Here is a 21525-nt window from a genome sequence, read left to right on the forward strand (position 1 = left end):
TATATATATATATATATATATATATATGTATATATATATATATATATATATATATATATATATATATATATATATATATATATATATATATGTATATGTACACACTAAAAGTTAAAGGTAGAAATTTTTAGTTAAGGTAGGATATGTGATATACCCTTAGTAAGGTATAATTTTCTACCTTATAAGGTAGAAAATTGTACCTTTAAGTTAGAAAAATGTATGACAAATAATTGCTTTTTAATATAATTTTCTACCTTAAAAGGTAGAAAATTATACCTTACTAAGGGTATATCACATATCCTACCCTAAGGTAGAAATTTCTACCTTTTTTTTTTAGTGTGTATATATATATATATATATATACATATATATATATATATATTTTTTGTTTTTCACCTCCTCAAGGCCGATAAAGCCACTACAGATGAGGAGGCTACTTTATAGTGGTTATAACCCTCTCTCAACTCTATTACTCCGAAACACGAACCTTGAGGAACAAGGTCGCTGCGCGGAGAAACAAGTTGAGCGCTGTACTACCAGGGACGTGGTGGGGATCAAACTCGGAACCTCTCGCTTATGAAGCGAGCGCTTTACCACTACACCACTACCGCATTATATATATATATATATATATATACATATATATATATATATATATATATATATATATATATATATATATATATATATATATATATATATATATATATATGTATATATATATATGTGTATATATATATATATATATATACATTTATATATATATATATAATCTCAAAAAACTAATATATATATACATATATATATATATATATATATACATATATATATATATATATATATATATATATATATATATATATATATATATATATATATATATATATGTATATATATATTAGTTTTTTGAGATTATCATTTCTTTCTAAACACTTTATTAAAGTTATCTTCGAACACTTGTCTTCATTTCCATTAACTTCTGGGTGCCTCAATGTTCTATCCCTGATCCTGTTTTGTTTCTTATCTACATTAATGATCTTCCTGACAATCTTACATCAAAAGTAGCTCTTTTTGCTGATAACTCAACTTTATACTCCTGCCGTGACAAAAACTCTTATCTTTTCGATTGTTTAGATCAGGCAGCTGATCTTGAATCTGATCTCACTTCTGTAACAGATTGGGACTTGTATTGTTTTGTGAACCTTAACTCCAACAAAACTAAGTTAATTACTGCAAATAACTTTTGCAATACTATTCCTATATTAATGAATGGCAACCCTCTCACTGAGTTCTCTTTTTTATTTCTTGTTTAATTGTCATTCAATACTGACCTTTCATTGAAACCATATATTCAATCAATTGCTAAATTAGCACTTACTAAGGTTGCTTCTGTTTATTGTGCTTGCTATTTTCTTACTCTTGATTCCATTCTCCTCCTCTACAAATTTTTTATTCATCCCTTCTAATGATGCTCTTTCTCTTCTAGACTAAGTCCAAAAATGCATTATGAATGTAGTTGGACCCACTCTATTTGCCAAGCATGAGCCTCTCTCCCATTGTCGTAAAGTTGCATCTTTTTCTCTATTCTACAAATATTATCATCATCGCTGCTCAAAAGAGCTATCATCTCTAGTTCCACTAACTTAAGCTCATTCCTGCTTGACTCACCATTCAGCAAAGTCTCATTCTTTTACTGTATCTGTCCCTGCATGCTCTAAAAACTTTTATTCCTCTAGTTTTTTTCCCCACACTTCAACCCTTTGAAACTCTCTCCCAACTTTATGTTTTCCTGATTTATACAACCTACAAGTTTTCAAGTCTTCTGTCAACAGTTTCCTTGCCCTAACTTCTTAAATCTATAACTTCTTTTTTTTCTTCTAGTAACTCTAAACTCAATAGTGGTTGCTTGCAGCTTTTTTGGAAGTGAATTAAAATAGAAAAAAAACCTCTAAACTGATGACTGAAGCTGCTATCTATGGCTATTTTAGTAAGATGTCATCAGTGACTCTTTTTCATCAGTGTCATCAGTGATGTCTTACTAAGATAGCTCTAGATTCTTACATTTAGCTTACACTAAATCTTTATTATTAGAAGAGACATTAAGTTCTTTACATTTCATTATATTGTATTAAAACTTTCTTTTTCTTTTACCATTTTTAGAAATAACTTGTGGAGACCCAGGTTTTCCTGAAAATGGCTTACGCCTTGGAAATAGTTTTTCAATTAATGGTACAGTTCTATTTGATTGCAATGCTGGATACTCACTAAAAGGTGCTCGGTCTATTGTTTGTGGTTTGAATGGTGTATGGAGTGATTTGTTACCACAATGTAAAGGTATATGCAGATTTAGTTAATCAGTTCATAAAATTATCATAACTAGTAGGATGGATTGAAAAACAAAGTTTTTAATTTTTTTTATTTTAATATTATTTTAATTTTTGATTGTCTTTTTATCTTTAATTATTTGACTGTTAATGATAGTTGTTGAATTTTGTTTATTTATTTGACTGTTAATGATAACTTTTGTTTAATTGAATTCAGTTGGCTTATGTGGTTCACAAAAATTAGTTGGTCCATCAGGAACTATAACATCACCAAATTATCCGAATTCATATTCTAATCAAGAGTACTGTCGCTGGAACATTGTAATGCCATTAAATAAAAAAGCTGTGCTTGATGTGCGCACATTAAAAACTGTTGGTCCAAATGACAGGCTTGAAATTTTTGATGGAGTATCACAAAATTTACTTACAGTACTGCATGGTGCAATCCCACAATCGATTCGCATTACTTCATCATCAAATGTAATTGATGCAAGATTTGTAACAACTGGTGAAAACTCTGCAGATGGTTTTATAGCTGATTATACATTCTCAGGTTTATTTTGATACTTTGATACTTTACTTTAATACTTTGAAACTTTACTTTGATACTTTAATACTTTACTTTGAAACTTTACTTTGATACTTTGATACTTTACTTTGATACTTTGATACTTTACTTTGATACTTTGATGCTTTACTTTGGTACTTTGATATTTATTTTGATATTTTTTATATGATAATCTGGAATTGTTTTTCAAATTTCAGATTTTTGTAAATTAAAGATTGTTTACAATTTTTAATAATTAATATATATATATATATATATATTAAAATTGCTTGTTCTATATGATTTGGTTGTTCTCTAGAATGTGGAGGTCACATCACCACTATTGGACAAGTTATTACAACGCCTAACTATCCTTCTAATTACCCAAATGGAATTATTTGCACATGGCAAGTGGTGCTGCCTAACAATAATATTGTGTTGGCTTTTGAACAATTTAATACAGATCAACGCGATGAATTAGAAGCATGGAGCTCTGTGACTAGTTTGTCAGGTTTGAATTTTTTTGAATATTTGAATAAAAATTATCTCTTTCAAAAGTTGAAATTACATTTTTAAAATTCTCTTTTAATGGGAACATAAATCTATAATGAGCTAACGTTCTCTTTTTAAGGAGCATAAACCAAGAAGCAATAAAGAATAAAAAGAATATATCTTTTTATTTAATGTTGTTTTTAATAATAGTTAACATAACCGCCATAATATAAATTTTGTATTTAGGATTTAGAAGTATTTTGCATAAAAGGAAAAATGTATTTCAAGACAATGATATGAATGTTGTCTAACCCATAGGCTGGTGATTTTTGTAAATTAGAAAGACCTTAAGTCACAGAAGCATGAGTAATTAAAATGTCTGATAAGAACTCACCTATCTATTAAAGGGGTCAGAAAGAGTCTCCTTCTTAGAATTAAGAGATGAGTTAGAGGATATAAGATGAGGTAAACAGATTCTATCTGTTGACCACCCTTGGACCCCTTCTTTATCTATTAGGCTGGCGCAGACAAACTCATAATACATTGTTTCCAGTTTAGAATGTTGAATGCTCTGTGTAGGTAAGGCGGTTTACAAATTATTCGAATTCTTTTATTTGTAATTAGCATGGTTTTATCAGCGTATTATGTTCAAACAAGAGCTTTAGATGGTATAATTTTTTTTACTTCAGGTTTTTTTAATTTAAAGAAATTTTTCTTTTTTTAATATAATTTTTAAAACCTTTCTACAACCCGTAATAGTGAATCTAAATTCACAGATCAATTCTGCTCATCGGCGTTAACTTGAATTTAGTTAAAATCTTTTGAAAAAGTTCCTTAATTTACTATCAATCCTAGTTCTAATCAGTTCTGACGTATACCAGCTATATATAGTTGTCAAAACACAATATTTCTATTAATTTTCACAAAAAATACTTGAATTCCAACTAAAAAAGAGCTCATAACTAAGAAAAATTGCCAATAAACGGTCAGAACAGATCATATTGTTAAACTATAATGTTCATTTCACCTAAAAAACGTATTTATTTAAAATCTTATTAAAATTTGGACAAGCGATTGTGATTTTAAGAAGATTTTTTTTTAAAAAAAGAATCTTTGGTATGGATTTTTTTGCAATAAACTTTTATATTTTATGATACCGCAAAATTTATCAACTTATCGTCTTTTAATAATTCACAGACCTGATCATTTAACGGAATATGTTGAAGTCTACAAAATATCATACAGACACTATAATATTTTAAAATTGCCTTAACTACACCGAGTGCTGGATCTTCTTGACTCAATGCATGGGTTTTGCTTGTGTTTATGACTAGTTAACTCATTCTATTATCTCCTAATGAGGGTACAGCTCTAAAACTCAGTTTTATGGTTTTGAGGCTGGCTGTTAGTCAGGTTTCTTGAACTCTGTGGTAGCTCTTAGAGAGGCTGATTCCATCAACAAAAAATATTAGAGTACTAACAGTGCCATGTTGCGCATGGATGGTGTCCATGTTTGTACTTTAGGTGTGCATTGTCGAGGGCACATTCCAAATGTGCCCTCGACAATGCACACCAAAAGTGCAAACAGGGACACCATCCATGCCCTTTGTTATGGCTTAGGGTTTATTAATAGTAATGAGGCAATTGCTTGGGCTATTAAATAGTCTATGCTTTGAGTCAAGTTTTTTAACAAATTTAAAAATGACTAAAATACCAAAAACTGTAAAAAACAAAAAACCATCGTCATCACCAAGTTCTCTAAACCTATCATTCACTAATATTCATGGTCTTCGAAGTAACTTTTCTTCTATTGAGTCTTATTTCTTGCAAAGTTCACCAGACCTACTTGCTCTTTGTGAGACTAGTTTGAGTTTAGCTGTCTCATCTTGTAATCTTAGTGCTGATGGTTATCTTCATAAAGACTTCAGCAGCCACATGCTTGGCCTGGGCATTTACATTCGTAAGAATTCATCCATTTGTTGGTAAACTAGGTTTAAATCCACCGACTATTCTTTTATATGCTTTCGCTTAGCATCTTTCTCTTTGTTCTATATCACTCCCTTCATCTCAAGATTACTCTTTTCCATATTATTTCTGATCGAATTGACCGAGCCCTCTCTTGTTATCTTCTCCTTAATTTACCTCACATTGTGCTGCTGGTATTTTCAATCGAATCCATTACTTCCATATCTATCAGCAAAAAACAGCTGTCTGTTTACTTTTGCTTGTAACCATTGTAAAGAGGTTTTTTCTAATGCCAAACCCCGCTATTCTCAGGTTATGAAATCTTGTATTTCATCTCAAAAATTAGGGTCTTTTGACTTCTGGAGAATATTTAACAGTATCAATAATAAAGTCAAATCTGTTATTTCACCTCTCTTGTATGGTTCAGATTTTGTCACCTCACATAAAGACATAAAGCTGAATTGTTTGCTAAGAACTTTTCATGAATATCATCGCTTGATTTCACTAGTTGCGTTCTACCTGATATAGCAGACAAACAGGTTGAATTATTGCTTGACATTGGTATCACTCCAGACTACCTGTTGTAGTCTTGCAGAAGTTTACTCCATAGTTGTCGTCTATACTTTCAAAAGTATTTTACAAGTGCTTATTGGAGTCTTGTTTTCTGGCATGCTGGAAAGCGGCATTTGTTATCCCTATTTTCAAAAATTCTGGAGAGGGATCTGACTTGTCTAACTACCGTCCCATTAGTTTTCTTCCTGTCATAGGCAAGATTTTCGAATCTTTAATTAACAAACACTTAATCTCTCATCTTGAATCTAATATTTTTCTGATCATCAATATGGATTTCGATCTTCTTGTTCTACAGCCGATTTTCTAAATTAATAACCAATAGGTTTTATCATACATTTGATAGAGGTGGAGAGGTTAAGGCAATTGCACTTGCCATTTCTAAAGCTTGGCATGATAAAGTTTGGCATGCTGGTCATCTTCATAAGCTTTCTTCTTATAGTGTATAAGGTAACATCTTTAAGATTATTGAATCCTTTCTTTCCAATCATAGTATAAAAGTTGTCAACGATGGACAGCACTCTTCTTCATATCCTGTAATTTCAAGAGTTCCTCAAGGCTCTATCCTTGGCCCTATACCCTTTTTAATATACATTAACAATCTTCCAGATATTCTCATATCTAAGATGGAATTGTTTGCTGATGATACTACCATTTATTCTTGTCATGGTAAGTAGCCAACACTCTCTGATTGCTTGAAGGGCGTTGAGCTTAAAAAAGGATTTTACTTCTGCTACAGCATGGGCCTCACAGTGGCTGGTGAACTTTAATTCAGATAAAACACAATTTTTTTCAGCTAATCATTACTGCAATAATTTAGATCTTCTTATATTTATGAATGGTAATGTACTCGATGAGTCATCTACTCCTCATCTTCTAGGATTAACTCGTGCTTGGAAACCATATATCAAATCCATTGCAAAATTAGCATCTGCTAAGGTTGCATCTCTTTATCATGCTCAACAGTTTCTTACTCCAGATTCTATTCTTTATCTCTATAAATCACAAATTCGTCTTTGCATGGAATACTGTTGCCATATCTGGAGCGGATCTTCCAATGACGCCCTTTCTCTTTTAGACAAGGTGCAAAAATGTATTGTAAACATAGTTGGACCTGCTCTTGCAGCCAACCTCCAGCCATTATCACATCATCGTAATGTTGCTTTTTTTTCTCTTTTATACAAATACTATTATGGGCACTGCTCTAAAGAGCTAGCGTCTCTTGTGCCATCTACTAAAATTCATTCTTGTGTTACCTGTCATTCTATTAAGTAACATCCTTTTTCTGTGACTGTTCCTAAGTGCTCCAAAAACACTTATTTGTCTAGTTTTTTTCCTCGAACATCAGTTCTTTGGAATTCGCTTCCTTCATCTTGTTTTCCTGATTCATATAATTTGCAATATTTTAAGTTCCATTTTTATCTTTCTCTATAAACTTCATCTTTTCTCTTGCAGTAACTTCCAACTCTAATAGTGGTTGCTTGCAACCTTATTGGAAGCGAAGATGTTGGAGAAAAAAAAAAGACATTTTAAGTTTTTTTTTCATTTATATTCTTTAGAGTTAATATCTTACAAGAAAATTAAATATTAGGTTGATAATGCTATTTTTAAATGTCTCTGGAGCTTTCGAGATAAAATATGATTAAAGAATTTAAGAATAATAATAAGCTTTAGTGTTGATATGGCAAAAAAAAAAACCTTTCAGAAGTAAAAATGTAAGTAGTGGATTGAGATTAAGAAAAAAACTTCTAAGCAGTTAAAAAAAAACTTCCATGCTTTCTTGAGCAAAGTTAAAGTGATTAGGATTTGTTGGAAATAAGTTTTAAAATTATCTGTGTAAAAAAGAAGGTGAAAGTTAGAGGGACCAGCAAAATTATATGTATTTGAACCGAAGTCATAAAAAAAAACTGTATTTAATGGATAATAATACAAATGGATAAGGAAAAAGAGATTGATCAATTATTTATTAAAGACAATATTGACACTAGAAAATTTTTAGGAAAATAAAGAATGTTAAAGAAAAAAAAAGTATATGTAAAGATTTTTTATAAAATTAACAACCTTGCATCATTTCATAATAATTTTATAGGCATATTAGTAATTAATATTTGTTAACATTGAAAACAGCAAGTTTGACTTTTACAGGCCATCAAGTTGTCATTTTTTTTTTAATTTTGTTTTCACATCTGTTGGCTTTTTCTTTTGTGGTATTCCTAATTTTTTATGAGGAGAGGTCAAGATTTTTGAATGGTGCCATCGGAATATAAACATGGAGATTAAATATTTATTTGAAAGTACACAAAAGAAACTATTTATTTAAATCAAATTATTCAAAAGTTAAATGGTTTATTTATTAAACATTTATAACATATAAACCAATAAACTAAAAACAAACTATATTTAGATCAATTATTAATAATATATCAAATTCATTTTAATTGTTGCAGGTGTTATAGTTGAAAATTGAAAAAAATATTTAATCCCTGTCAATATCTTTTCAGAACAATTCCTAAACATTGCCCAATTGAATTTTATAGAATTTTATTTATTGTACCACCTTTACTTGTTGAAACTAAATAATAAAAATGAACAAAAATATTTCTGATACTAGGGAGTGCTGTAAAAAAATAGTTAACCAAAAACAGTAGAACTTCATTTTTCATTAAAGAAATCCTTTTCAGATTATTGGTTTACATTTTTTGCAAATCATTACTCTGTCTCATACGAAAATAAGATTTATGCAGAAGGTTGGCAAAGGTTTGAAAATAAAAATATTGAAGTTACTTCAACATTCTAGATTTGAGCTTGTAAATCATGTGAGATGTCGATTATTATCATATTTAATGTGTACAACAACATATATACATAATGTTACTAAATTGTCACCACGTGAAAGTCTTGCGAGTGTGTAACTTAATGAAAAGTAGCAACTGTTACTAATTACTTTATGAACAGTAGAAACTGTATAGCTGAAGAAACAGTAGCAACTGTTACTATAGCTGTAGGAACTTTCATAGTATCTATATGAGCAAAAGTGAACATATTAGAAAGGGCATAAATAGAAGGTCAGTCGTCTTTTACAGAGTATTCATCATTTTTAACTTAAAATTTTTCCATAAAGCTTTTTAAAACTTTCAGATTTTCCGATTTTATTATTCATCGTTTGTGCATACGTGCACAATTTCTTTAGAGACGGAAATTCATTAACAATTTGTTATGTACGAAAATCGGTGGCTTTTTTGTTCGTTGTTGTTGTTTTTTTGTGTTTTTTTTTTGTTTTGTTTTTTACGCTTTTTAATTTAAGAAAAAATGTTAATTAAAATTGAAAATCATTCAAAAAATTAACAATTATTTTTAAAAAAATATATTTTTATTTATGTTCTGTCTGCTCATTTTTGTTTTGAGTGGTAAACCTTTTTTTTTCGCTTTAAACCCTTTCTTAATCTTCTTTTAATCTACATTTTGGGAATATACAAAAAATTATTTTTTTTTTGCCAATAGTTGTTATTTTTATAAAAGAATAATAAGTTTTTTTAAATAAATTATTTTTATCTCACCTACAATCATCATTAACCCTCTCCCTCTTCTTTCTTTGAAATACAACAATTAATACAACCCCCGGAATTAAAAGTTAAATGTTTTTTCTCTCTTTTTTTTTTTGTAGCGCACGCCAAAATAGGAACATGGTCAGGTAATCGTGGCAGTTTTTTAACTATTGATTCAACCGGAATCATGTACTTGAAATTCTCGTCTGATGATTTTCACTCAAATGTTGGGTTTAAAGCTGTTGTCAAAAAAAGAACTGGAACAATGAATGCTTAAAATGAGTTTTCAATCTTTATTAATATAAATTATCTTTGCACTTTTGAGTTTATTTACTTTTATCGTTTCATGTTTATTAACGTGTATTTAGTTTGGCATTTTCAATTTTAATGTAAAAACGAATACTTAAATGCAGGTTGTCAATAGAAATGTTCTAATTTGTAAATAAGGATGCGTCTGGAGAGTGAAATAAGGACGTTTTAGAATAAAATAATTGAATTGATAAAAAATGTAAAAAGATGAATTTTGGTGACTGAACTTGTATTCAACCAACAAAAACAACTCACATTGCATAGTTTTAAAAATGAGAGCTTAATCCAAATAAAACTTTAATAGCCGCGCATTGGTAGATCGCTAAAACATAATATTCTGCTGCATAGATTAGAAGGTTGGAACCCATAACGCTATTCCTTTGTTGTAAATGAAAAGTTTAATCTTAATACTGGCGTAAAATGTTTATTTTGGTCATCGTATTATTTTTACGTTCCGTAAAAAAATAAGACGATGACCAAAATAAAAAAGTTTCCGTAAATCAAATTTTTATTTCTTCAAATAATATTTGCTGTGACGAAAGTGATATAGAAAAATATGTTTATTTGCAATCTGCTAAAATAATTTTGCTGCAGCTTTGAAATTTTTCATTAAATTGAAATCTAAAATAAGCAAGATATGGAATGAAATGATCGAAATTAACATTAATATTATTAAGGACAACCAAATTAACTAAAGAAAAATGGGGTCAAATGAGCTTTTTTTTTTATTATTCGGTAGGAAACAGATTTTTTTTCTCTAAGTTGTAGAAAATTTTATGCTGTATTTAAATATATACAAATCAAATAAAACTTATTTTTAAGAAACTTTATTAAATTTAAAAGAAAAAAAATTATTTTAGCCTTAAATTTGGAAAGAATGAATTGAACGCAAGAATTATGTGATGGTTAATTGAAAGAACACTTAAAAAAAGTAACCAGTTATGACAACTAAAAAAACTACCATTAATAAAAATTAAAACGATCAATATAGTAATAAAATTTATTCTTGTGACAAGTTGAGTCTTTGTGAGGTTTTGAGGGTTGAGTTGAGTTGTAACATGTGAGGCACTTTGATATGGCAAACTTCGTACTTTAAATTTTTGAACTGATACTACTCACTATTTTGTTAAAGCTTCGCCTAAACTTCACGACACTTATTGCACTGTTTGTTTCCATTGGTATTGTTGGAGTCTCTGTTGTTGTTTGATTTATTTTCTGCTCACCTTGTTTTCTGCTCACCACGTGTTGCTAAATTAAATGATTTAGCAACACGTATGTAAACAATCCATTACTTCCTTGATAACCAGAGAAGCCAATTTTATCAAAGTTCCATTAATGATTTGAAGTGTTTTTGCTGATATCGATTCGTGTCGCAGTGTGTTGTAATACTTAGCGACTATTTCTAAATAGCAATGAGCGATTCTGAGTAATAAATATTACTTACTGCTCTCATGAGTCTAACTTATGATTCCATCGGCCTATAAAAAGCTTAAACCAATCTTTCTCTGGTGTACCATTGTAACAGATAAGATTGACCTTGGTGAAAATAGTTAAATATTCAGTAACTAGTGCAGCGGTCCTGAACCTGTGAGTTGCGATCTCAACGGGGACTGCCTAATAATATGCACTTCTCCACGGACGCTTTTTGAGATTGCAACTCTAGTATTTTCTTAGTTAAAATTGATCTTAACAAATTACCGGTTTTGCATCCATTTAAAACAAACATGACATCCATTTAAAACAACCATGACATTCATTTAAAACATTGTGACAATCGTGATTTTAATTAAAGCAATCCTAATTTTCAATTAAAACAATTAACGCATGCGCAATCTCAAAATTCTATATTTTTTTAAAAAAAAAGTTTTATATATCTATTTAAATTTTCTTTTTTAATATTATATTAATTTATTTTAATTTAATGGAATTTATTTTAATTTTAAATGGATGTCGTATTTGATTTAAATGGATGCAAAACCCGGTATATGTGTCTACACCTTACTTAGAAAATACACTGAGGTGCTTGATGTTGAGAGATGTGTATTCTATAACAGGAATGGCCAAATAGCGGCTCTTAGAACGTGATTGCAGCTCTCGAGCCGAATGCAGCTCTTTTCAAAAGTTTTATTGATTGACTAATAATAAAAACTTTTAATAAAATATAACCGGAAGCAATGATATTTTATAACTAGATGTCTAACTTCCGGGATTTTATTGGACAAAAAATGAAGCCGTTTTTTTGTTTATAACAATAGTCCGCCATTTGTAAAAAGGGCAAAAGCTGAAGCCGAAGTGTGGAATAAAAGTTAAAAATGCAAGTCAAAAGTTCCCAATAAATTAAAGATAATTTAAAAACAAATTTTAATAATTGTAAAATTCTTTTATAAGTTTTTTTTATGAGCCTATGTTTATTAAAAAGTATTTTAATTCATAAAAATGCTTCAAAAGCGTCTGTCGTTTTACTTTTCTATTCAAAACTTTAATCCCTTTTTAATCGAAAATAAATTAAGGAATCATAAATTATTAATTTACAAGTATTATAATTTTCGCTTAACATTTTTACGTAAATAGTATTTAAGTTTAAAATATATTTACTTCATTTAAGAAAAGAAAAGTTAAAAATATTTGTTTACAAGTTTAATCCACCATTTGTAAAAAGGGCAAAAAGCGGATCGAAGTTAGACATCTAGTTATATAATATATCATTGGCCGGAAGACATATCGTTTGAAAAATGGAAATAGCAAAAATGGCGATTATAGTAAGGAAAGAAAAATTGAAAATGAGAACAGATTATTTCATGGTCACAATAAAAGTAAGGAAAGAAAAAAATAAAAGGTCACAATAAAAATAAGAAAAGAAAAATTGAAGGTGAGAACAGATTATTTCATGGTGATTGGACAGAAAAATACGCATTTATTGAAAAAAAAAATAACCCTATGTGTTTAATTTGCAATACTGAACTTGCTCATAATAAGACATGTAATGTTAAACGTCACTATGAAACAAAACATGTTTTTCTGCGGCCGTATTCTCTTCTCTCCGTTAAGCATAACGGAGCTTTTGTTTGAAATTTCATTACAATATTTTTAAGTAAAGAAATGACGAAAATTTATATAAATTCGTTAAAATAAAACTTATACCAAAATAAAACATTTATGTTTAAAAAATCATAATTTTAAATAAATTTTTTATTAATGTAATTAAAAAGAAACTTTTGACTAACGCTCCATTAAGCTTAACGGAGAGATGAGAACACGGCTGCTGACAAATACCCATTAAATTCATGTCATAGAAAAAATAAAATCGAGTTGCTTAAAACAATATTTAAAAATCAACAAATGAATATTTCATCTTCCAGTAAAGAATCAAATATTACAACAGAAGCAAGTTTTATTATAGCTTAGAACGTTGCAAAAAGTAAACATCCTTACACCGATGGAGAGTTTGTAAAACAAAACCTTTTTGATGTGATCTCAGTTTTAGATCCTAATAATAGCAAATTCAAAGGCTAATTTCAAGTATTTCTGTTTCTCGACATACAACTGAAAGATGCATATCTGAGATTAGTGTCGAAGTTGAACAGCATTTGTTAAATAACTTATAAAATTGTGAAGTATTCAGTTTAGCATTGGACGAATCAACAGATATTCAAGATAAACCTCAAATGGCAGTATTTGTTAGATATGTAACTTGTGTATGATGTACTTGTGAAAAAAGAGTTGCTAGATTTAGTAGAGCTAAAAGACATAACTCATGGAATTGATTTAAAGGAAGCCCTTGAATTGTTCTGGTGAAAGCCAATGCTCCTAATAACAAGCTTGTTAGTGTTGCTACAGATGGTGCAACAGCAATGGTTGGAAAACACATTGGGCTTATGGGGTTTACTAAATAGTGATCCTACGTATCCAGAGTTTATCCCAGTTCATTGTGTGATTCAACGAGAACATTTAGCAGCAAAATATTTTAATTTTCCAATTGTTTTTAAATCAGTGCAGGAGATTGTAAATTATATTCGATCAAATGCAAAAAATCACAGACTGTTTAAAAATTTCATTAGTAAACTAATCTTGCTGACAAACCAAGTAATTTGTCGTTTTACTGTGCTGTAAGATGGCTTTCAAGTAGTGACGTTCTTTATATGTTTGTAGAACTATTAGAACCAATTAAATGTTATTTGCTTGAAAAGCAGAAAACATTTGAAATTTTTAACGATGTGAATTTTTTGAAAGAACTTTTATTTTTAACTGATTTAATGCAAATTTTGCTAAATCTGAGTTTGTTGCTTCAGGTTAAAGAAAAATATATATTTGATCTTGCTCAGACTATATTTAGTTTTCAAAAAAAAATTTCAGAAAGATCTTGCCATAAAAACTTTTAATCATTTTCCTCAAATGAAGAAGATGATTCATAATCCTAATCCTACAATTCAGTATGATGATCATAAGACTGAATAATACCGGGAAAAACTGCAGAATTTATTTCGAAGACTTTCAAAGCAGGTTTAAAGATTTGTATGCTCTTAAGTCATTATTAGCATTTTTAGTAAACCCTTTTTTAATTGATATTGTTAGTGATGGTTGTCCAATACCAGAAAATATACTTGAAGAAACATCTCAATTTGAAATGGAATTACTAGATCTCCAAAAAGATCAAAATCTTCAAATGCTGCATAAAGCACTAACTTTATTGGACTTTTGGAAAATGGTTCCTGAAGTTAAGTATCCTCGACCAAAAAGGATTAGTATTAAACTTATTTCAATTTTTGGTTCAACATATACATTTGAATCTTTATTTTTGACTATGAAATTTGTTAAATCCAAGTATAGTTCCAATCTAACTAGTGCTCAGTAAACATTGAACAATTGGTAAGTAGTTGGCCCGATCCTAATAACCAACTGTTAGCTACAGTTGGGTCAACAGTCGGCTATTTAGTTGGTACCGTGAAAAAAACGTAACGCTTTTACCAACACTTAGCCAACTGTTTCATAAACTGTTGGTAACATTAACGGCCAACAGGAATAAAACAGTTGGCTAACAGTTGGTACCATTATCGGCCCAACTATATGATTTTTTTCGCGATTTTTAAATTCGCTTTTGCAATTTTATTGAAAGTGCAAATGTTATAAATGTTTACAACTATCTTTACAACTTAACGTGATTGTGAAAACTGGGTTGCATATTTGAAATTAAAATGAGGAATGCTATACAAAAAACAAATTGTTTGCTCGGCACCAGGAAAAAAAATTTTTTGTTGACCTGTGTAATAATACAGTAATAATCATTGTAATAATAATAGTAGTAATAACAATAACAACTACAATTATAATAACAGTAGAAATTTACAACAGTAGCAATAATAAAAAACTAGAAGTAAGCAACCCTTAATACGGGTTATGAGTAATTAAATCATTAATAACAAAAACACATTAATAACTTGATATATTATCTAGAAAATTAAATAAAAATTTATCTATAAATAATATTTTAACTTTGACTCCCTATCAGCAGAGTCATTGCTTATAGTTAACGACATAAAGACGATAAATTAACATCAGTTAAGTTCTTTTTAAAATCCATCACAATACAGGTACCAGAAAAAGAAATTCTAGTATAGCCTGCAAATACCTAAAAAATAAATAAAAAATTACAATTTTGAATTAAAAAAGTATTACTTGCATTTTATTGTTAGTAGAATTAGGATGATAATATAGCAGAAAATACATAGAATAAAAAAATAGCTATAACAGCCTAGGTCTATCACACAAAACACAGTAACAATAGCGCATAGCATAAAATATTTGTAAGCACACATTACTGTCTTCAGAGTAATTAAAAAAGAAAAGGTTTTAAAAAGACCAGACAACACAATGTAGTAACACTGGTAAATAACACCACGACTTAATAAAATATTTTATCAAACAAAATACTCAAACTAAGAAGATTTTATTTATTACAATATTTAAACAATCGAGGGACAATTATAGTATAAATGGTCATTATCAATTGTGGTATTAAGAAATACGTAAGAGCTCAGTAATTACATAAGTTTTATTAATTCTCCCTCTCATCTAAAAGAGAGAGGGAGAGAAAGAGAGAGGGAGAGAAAGAAAGTGTTTCCAAAGCAGCATGTTAAAAAAAGAAAAAAAAAACACAATAAATAGTAGTAACTGGTTTTATTATGTTACCAGTAAACAAAATTATTTTTACCTTGATTTAATTTCCAGCATTTCTTAATTAAGCTCCAGCTTCTCTCTAACTGTTGACTAATGATTAATAGAGTAAATTTCACATCATATTAAATTTACAAAATTAAAACCATGTTTCAACAGTGGGGGAGAGGGGGCAGTTTAGGACAGGGGTAGTTTAGGACAATGCGAATAATCCAAAAAATACTAACTCTTCAACAAAGTTAAATTTATTCGTCGACTGAAAGTACTTTCACACATAAGTGTCATAGAATTTCTTTCACAAAGGCAGTCAGGTAGCTTTCCTACAAACGTTTTGTGGTTTTTGATATTTTTTCTAATTTTTTTAATTCTTAAGTGTAAGGATTTACAAAGAAACTTACTCCACCCAAGGAATTATTTTTTGCATTTTATGTGAAAGGTATATGTTCTGTGACATAAATAAAAAAATTCAACGATAAAACATAAATTCTTCACAAAAAAATTGTGGAATGTTTCCTGAGATCAGGGTTGAGGCAGCATTGGACGATTTTCACGGGGCACATTAGGACGTGTTGCGTGGATCATAACAAACTTATCTTCAAATAAAATTATACTTAGTTTAAAAATGGTGCGCAACTATAAAAAAAAATGTGAAAGATTTATAAACGAGGAAAATTTAAAAACTGCAGTTAAACATGTTTTTGATAAAACAATGAAGTTAAGAGAAGCTGCAGGTGTATTTGGGTTCTCTAAAAGTACATTAGCTTACAGAATAAAAATGCTCAGAAATAATAGAAAATCGAAAAGTGATAACTTTTCAACCAAATATTCTGTGAATCAAGTATTTACTAATGCAGAAGATGCATTGTTAGAAAATTATGTTGAAATCATCAAAAATAAATTATGGTTTAACTTATTACCAAGCTAGAGTTTTAGCATATGAATATAGTTATGCTTTGAAAAAATGTCCTGAACTATGGAGCCAAAATAAAATTGCTGGCATTGAATGGATGAAAAGGTTTATGATAAGACACAAAAAGCTTTCTCTGCACAAACCAGAAAATAAAAGTCTATCAAGAGCAACAAGTTTTAACCTACAAAATGTGAATGAATTTCAACTCAATTTAGAGAGAGTACTCTGTAAGTCAAAATATTCTCGCATATTTAACATAGACGAAACAAGTGTCATGACTGTTGTACAGGCACCTAATGTCATAGCTCAGCGAGGTCAAAAGCAAAATGGTTAAAACGTCTCAGCTGAAAGAGGGCAGCTTGTAACTATGTGTGCTATTATTAATGCAGTTAGAAACACTATACCACCAGTTTTTATTTATCCTAGAGCAAGATTTCAAGAGCGTATGCTAACAGGAGGACCTAATGGTTGTGTTGGATTTGCTAACAACCCTAGTAGTGGATGGATGACAGGAGAACTTTTTATACGAGTGCTCAAACATTTAAAGCTCCATTCAAAGTGCAATAAAGAAAACAAGATTTTGTTATTACTAGATAACCATGAAAGCCATTGTACTATTAATGCAATCAATTTTTGCAGAGAAAATGGAATTGTTTTACTTACATTCCCACCACATTGTACACATAGACTTCAACCTCTTGATGTTTCAGTATTGGGTCCTTTTAAACAAAAACTTTCTGTATCTCAAAATGACTGGTTGTTAAATCACCCAGGAAGAACTATAACAATTCATGATTTAGCCAGTATAGTAACCCCTGCATATAATAGCTCATTTACACCAAATAATATTACTGCAGGGTTCAAAAAATGTGGTATTTTTCCTTTTCAAGAAATGCATTCACAAATGAAGATTTTGACTGTTCAGAGGCAACAAACCAAAGCCTTAATTACATCTCTTATCAATCTAGTATTAATGACAATAATAAAAAAAGCTACATAGGCACAGTAGCTTCATAAGTTTTTACTATAGAATGATCACTAACATTTGAAATTTTAAAATCTATCTGTGTTTATTTAATATCCAAGAGCACATCCAAGAAAGAAAACATCAAGAGGCAGAGAAAAAGGAAGATCAATAATTTTAACAGACACACCAGAAAGACCACCAAAAACAGAATCTTTAACTTACACAAAACAGAAAATATTTAACAAGCATATCCCCCCCCCCCCAAAAAAAAAAAATTAATGCAATAGTCTCTGGCTCTACCTGTATGCACAATAAAAGTAATTCTTGTTTGCAAAATAAAACAAGTTTAAATTTTAAAGACAAGCCTGTTGTATACACAAAAAAATTGAAAACAGAAGCATTAAATCAAGGAGATTTTTATTTAGTCCAATGTGCTTCAACAGTTAACAATGCAACGTTAGCTTTTGTTTGCAGAATTGAAGAAATAAATGGAAACTTTTTGGTTGTTAATTTGTTGAATAAAAAAGTAGGATTTAATATATTTTACTTTCCTAATATACAAAATAAGTGGTCGGTGCCAATTGCAGAAGTCTTAGCTAAACTTCCTATGCCAAACAATGCAGGAAGCATTTCAAGAGGTTCTGGTATAATATTTAAATTTGATTTTTCTACATTTAAACTTAGTTGAATGTTATGAATTCTCTCAATTCGAACAAAAAGAAAAATTTTATGTTTATCTACATCCATTTTATATTCAAACTTTTTGTTTTTTTTATTATCTTTTTATTAATAAGAGTGATGCGTGATTGAATAGCATTTTCATTTTAGTTTATTTGAATATACAAAAAAACTCATTAATGGTTTGAGATCTTTATAAGAATAATTATGTTACTCCTAATAATTCTGTTGATTCTGTTATTGTTAATAATTACTGCTAAACGAAAAAATTAAGTTTTAATAAACATTTCTTGTCTTTTTATTATATTTCCTAAACTGCCTTAACATTGTCCTAAACTACCCCCTCTTGTGGGGTAGTTTTGGACTATTGGTAGCTTCAATTTTAAGAAAAAAAACAACCATAATTTATTTGAACTAGCTCGACTTTGCTTTGAACGAATACATAAACTACCTTTTTCAGCAAAAAATTTAATTTTTTGTCAAACAATACGAAATCTGTAATATCTTTTTAAAAAAGTGTCCTAATGTGCCCCCCTCTCCCCTAAGCAAACTAATCAAGTGATGAAAAAGGCAACTAAAAAAAAAAAAAGAACATAATTTTGTCTGAAATTATAAAAAAATTTAAAATCATTTAAATTTAAAACTGTTATTGTTACTATAAATGGTAAAATGTATATTTTGCTTTGTTCTAAATTGCCTAAAGTAAAATCAAATTAACAGACATTAACACTGCTTGACACTGAATTCTGACAAGTAAGTTTTCTGCTCGCTGAGTAGCATTTCTTACATTTCAACAATGATTAATTTCATCTTGCCTAGATCTATCAAAAATATTAAACAATATTTATTTGCATCAATTATTTTTAATTTAACAAAGAATCTAGACTACAATGCACAAATTATTCAAGTAAGTGATCAACAAATTACAGTCAGTTTTCCATGTTAAATACATAAAATATATATCTAATATAAAATAAATCCAATATAAAATAAATAAAAAAATAGTAAACTTACTCAAATCAGTACCAGTTATACTGTGACTAAAAAGCACTTCAGTTCTTTCCAATTGCACTAAAAGATAAAACAAAACTTGCTTAGCTAAGTTGCCTAGTACTTAAGAATCTGAAAACAAAGAAGTAAAAAACCAAGAACAAACAAACATTTATTTATTAAAACTAATATATTTAAACAAATTAAATTAAACAAAGAACAACATCAATTCTCCTTAAAGGCTAAGAAAAAATTTTCAGCTCAAATTTGCTTGTAGACCTTGCTTTTAAAACCATGTGAATAAGAAACGCATTTAGAAAAGCCTAGAAACTACTTAAAAATGACATTTGCAACGTTGAAGTTTAGACGTTGACTAGACTAATTAATAGTGGATTTTTTTAAGAAATTCATAAAAATTTACAATACTTTGTTCTTCTATATCGCATAAATCCATTATGTGATAAATCCGAAATGAAAAAACAAATAAGTAAATACAAAGAAAAACATCATATATGAATTGAAAATTAATATATCGATAGATTATTGTCAATAACAATAAGGGCATAGAAGTAGTCGTTTAGGGAAGTGCTAAAAATAATACTATATAAGCTATACCTACATTTATAGATTCAGCCGCTCTCAAACACAAAATGCATACATATAAATTATTATATTATAACATATATATATATATATATATATATATATATATATATATATATATATATATATATATATACATATACATATATATATATATATATGTATATATATATACATATATATGTATATATATACATATATTATATATATATATATACATATATTATATATATATACATATATTATATATATATACATATATTATATATATATACATATATTATATATATATACATATATTATATATATATATATACATATATTATATATATATATATATATATATATATATATATATACATATATATATATATATATATATTATATATATATATATATATATATATATATATATATATATATATATATATATATATATATATATATATATATATATATATATATATATATATATATATATATATATATATATATATATATATATATATATATATATATATATATATATATATATATATATATATATATATATATATATATATATATATATATATATATATATATATATATATATATATATATATATATATATATATATATATATATATATATATATATATATATATATATATATATATATAAAGCACGTTGCTAAAGTGGCGGTAAATACCGCCGTACTAAGCTTTAAAATAAGCTAAAGTGGCGGTAAAATGTAAATCAAAACAAACCATGACAAATAGCGGATATTTTACTTAAGTGGCGGTAAATACCGCCACAGAATTATTTATCTTGCTCACAATACAGTTTCACTAATCTTAAAACATCGATGAGTGTCAATAAAATCTAAGTATAAAAATGATCAAAATACAAAAAATGGTGCACTTTAAGTTTTTTATAATTTTTTTTTGAATTTATAAACATAAGGTAGAAAAAGTTCTTTGTTAAAAGAAATTGTAAAATGAAAATCATATTTTAAACTGACTTGGGTCAACATGTGTTATTTTTGCAATTTAAACATTATTATCCTTGATTGATGGAAGAATTGCTCCTTGATGGCTTATACAATTGCTCCTTGATCTACTTTCCCTGAATAAGTACTTTGAATACTTACTTAACATAAATACTAAACGTGCGTTGCCCGAAAAAATAGACTTGACTTTAAATTTTTTTTCGCTCAAAGCCAGTTAAGTAAGAAAAACTCTTCTGGTTCTTATTTTTGGTGAGTAGGAAGACAATAAGTTCTTTTATAATATAATGCCTAATATCGAACTAGCAAATTTGGTCGCTCCCTATAAAAGTATTGTTATTATGGCAAAAGTATTGTTAATATGTTATTGCATATTTTAATACTAAATGAGGAGCTTATTTAGCAAACGCGCTGAGTCCGAGTAAATTGATTTTGATTAACCAACGAAAAAGGACTATTAGTAGTT

General features: G+C 28.4%; 1 protein-coding gene and 1 long non-coding RNA gene across 2 annotated transcripts in view; one reads left to right on the forward strand and one right to left on the reverse strand.

The window, feature by feature from the left end:
• The window catches only part of LOC100203429 (sushi, von Willebrand factor type A, EGF and pentraxin domain-containing protein 1), a 76573-nt gene extending 66703 nt beyond the window's left edge, over positions 1-9870 (forward strand). Inside the window, exons 33-36 of the mRNA XM_065812283.1 lie at positions 2161-2334; positions 2542-2877; positions 3191-3382; positions 9563-9870. Coding sequence (XP_065668355.1) covers positions 2161-2334; positions 2542-2877; positions 3191-3382; positions 9563-9720 — 860 coding nt within the window. The 3' untranslated portion in view covers positions 9721-9870. The remainder of the gene's footprint in view (positions 1-2160; positions 2335-2541; positions 2878-3190; positions 3383-9562) is intronic.
• A 5309-nt stretch (positions 9871-15179) lies between these two features.
• On the reverse strand, positions 15180-21394 carry LOC136088481 (uncharacterized). The gene is made up of 2 exons (XR_010642202.1): positions 21204-21394; positions 15180-19549 (listed from the first exon to the last, which is right to left on the reverse strand). It is a non-coding gene; the product is annotated as an uncharacterized LOC136088481 (long non-coding RNA).
• Between the last annotated feature and the right edge of the window lie 131 nt (positions 21395-21525).

Source organism: Hydra vulgaris, chromosome 12, assembly GCF_038396675.1.
Source record: "Hydra vulgaris chromosome 12, alternate assembly HydraT2T_AEP".
Classification (NCBI taxonomy): Eukaryota; Metazoa; Cnidaria; class Hydrozoa; order Anthoathecata; family Hydridae; genus Hydra; species Hydra vulgaris.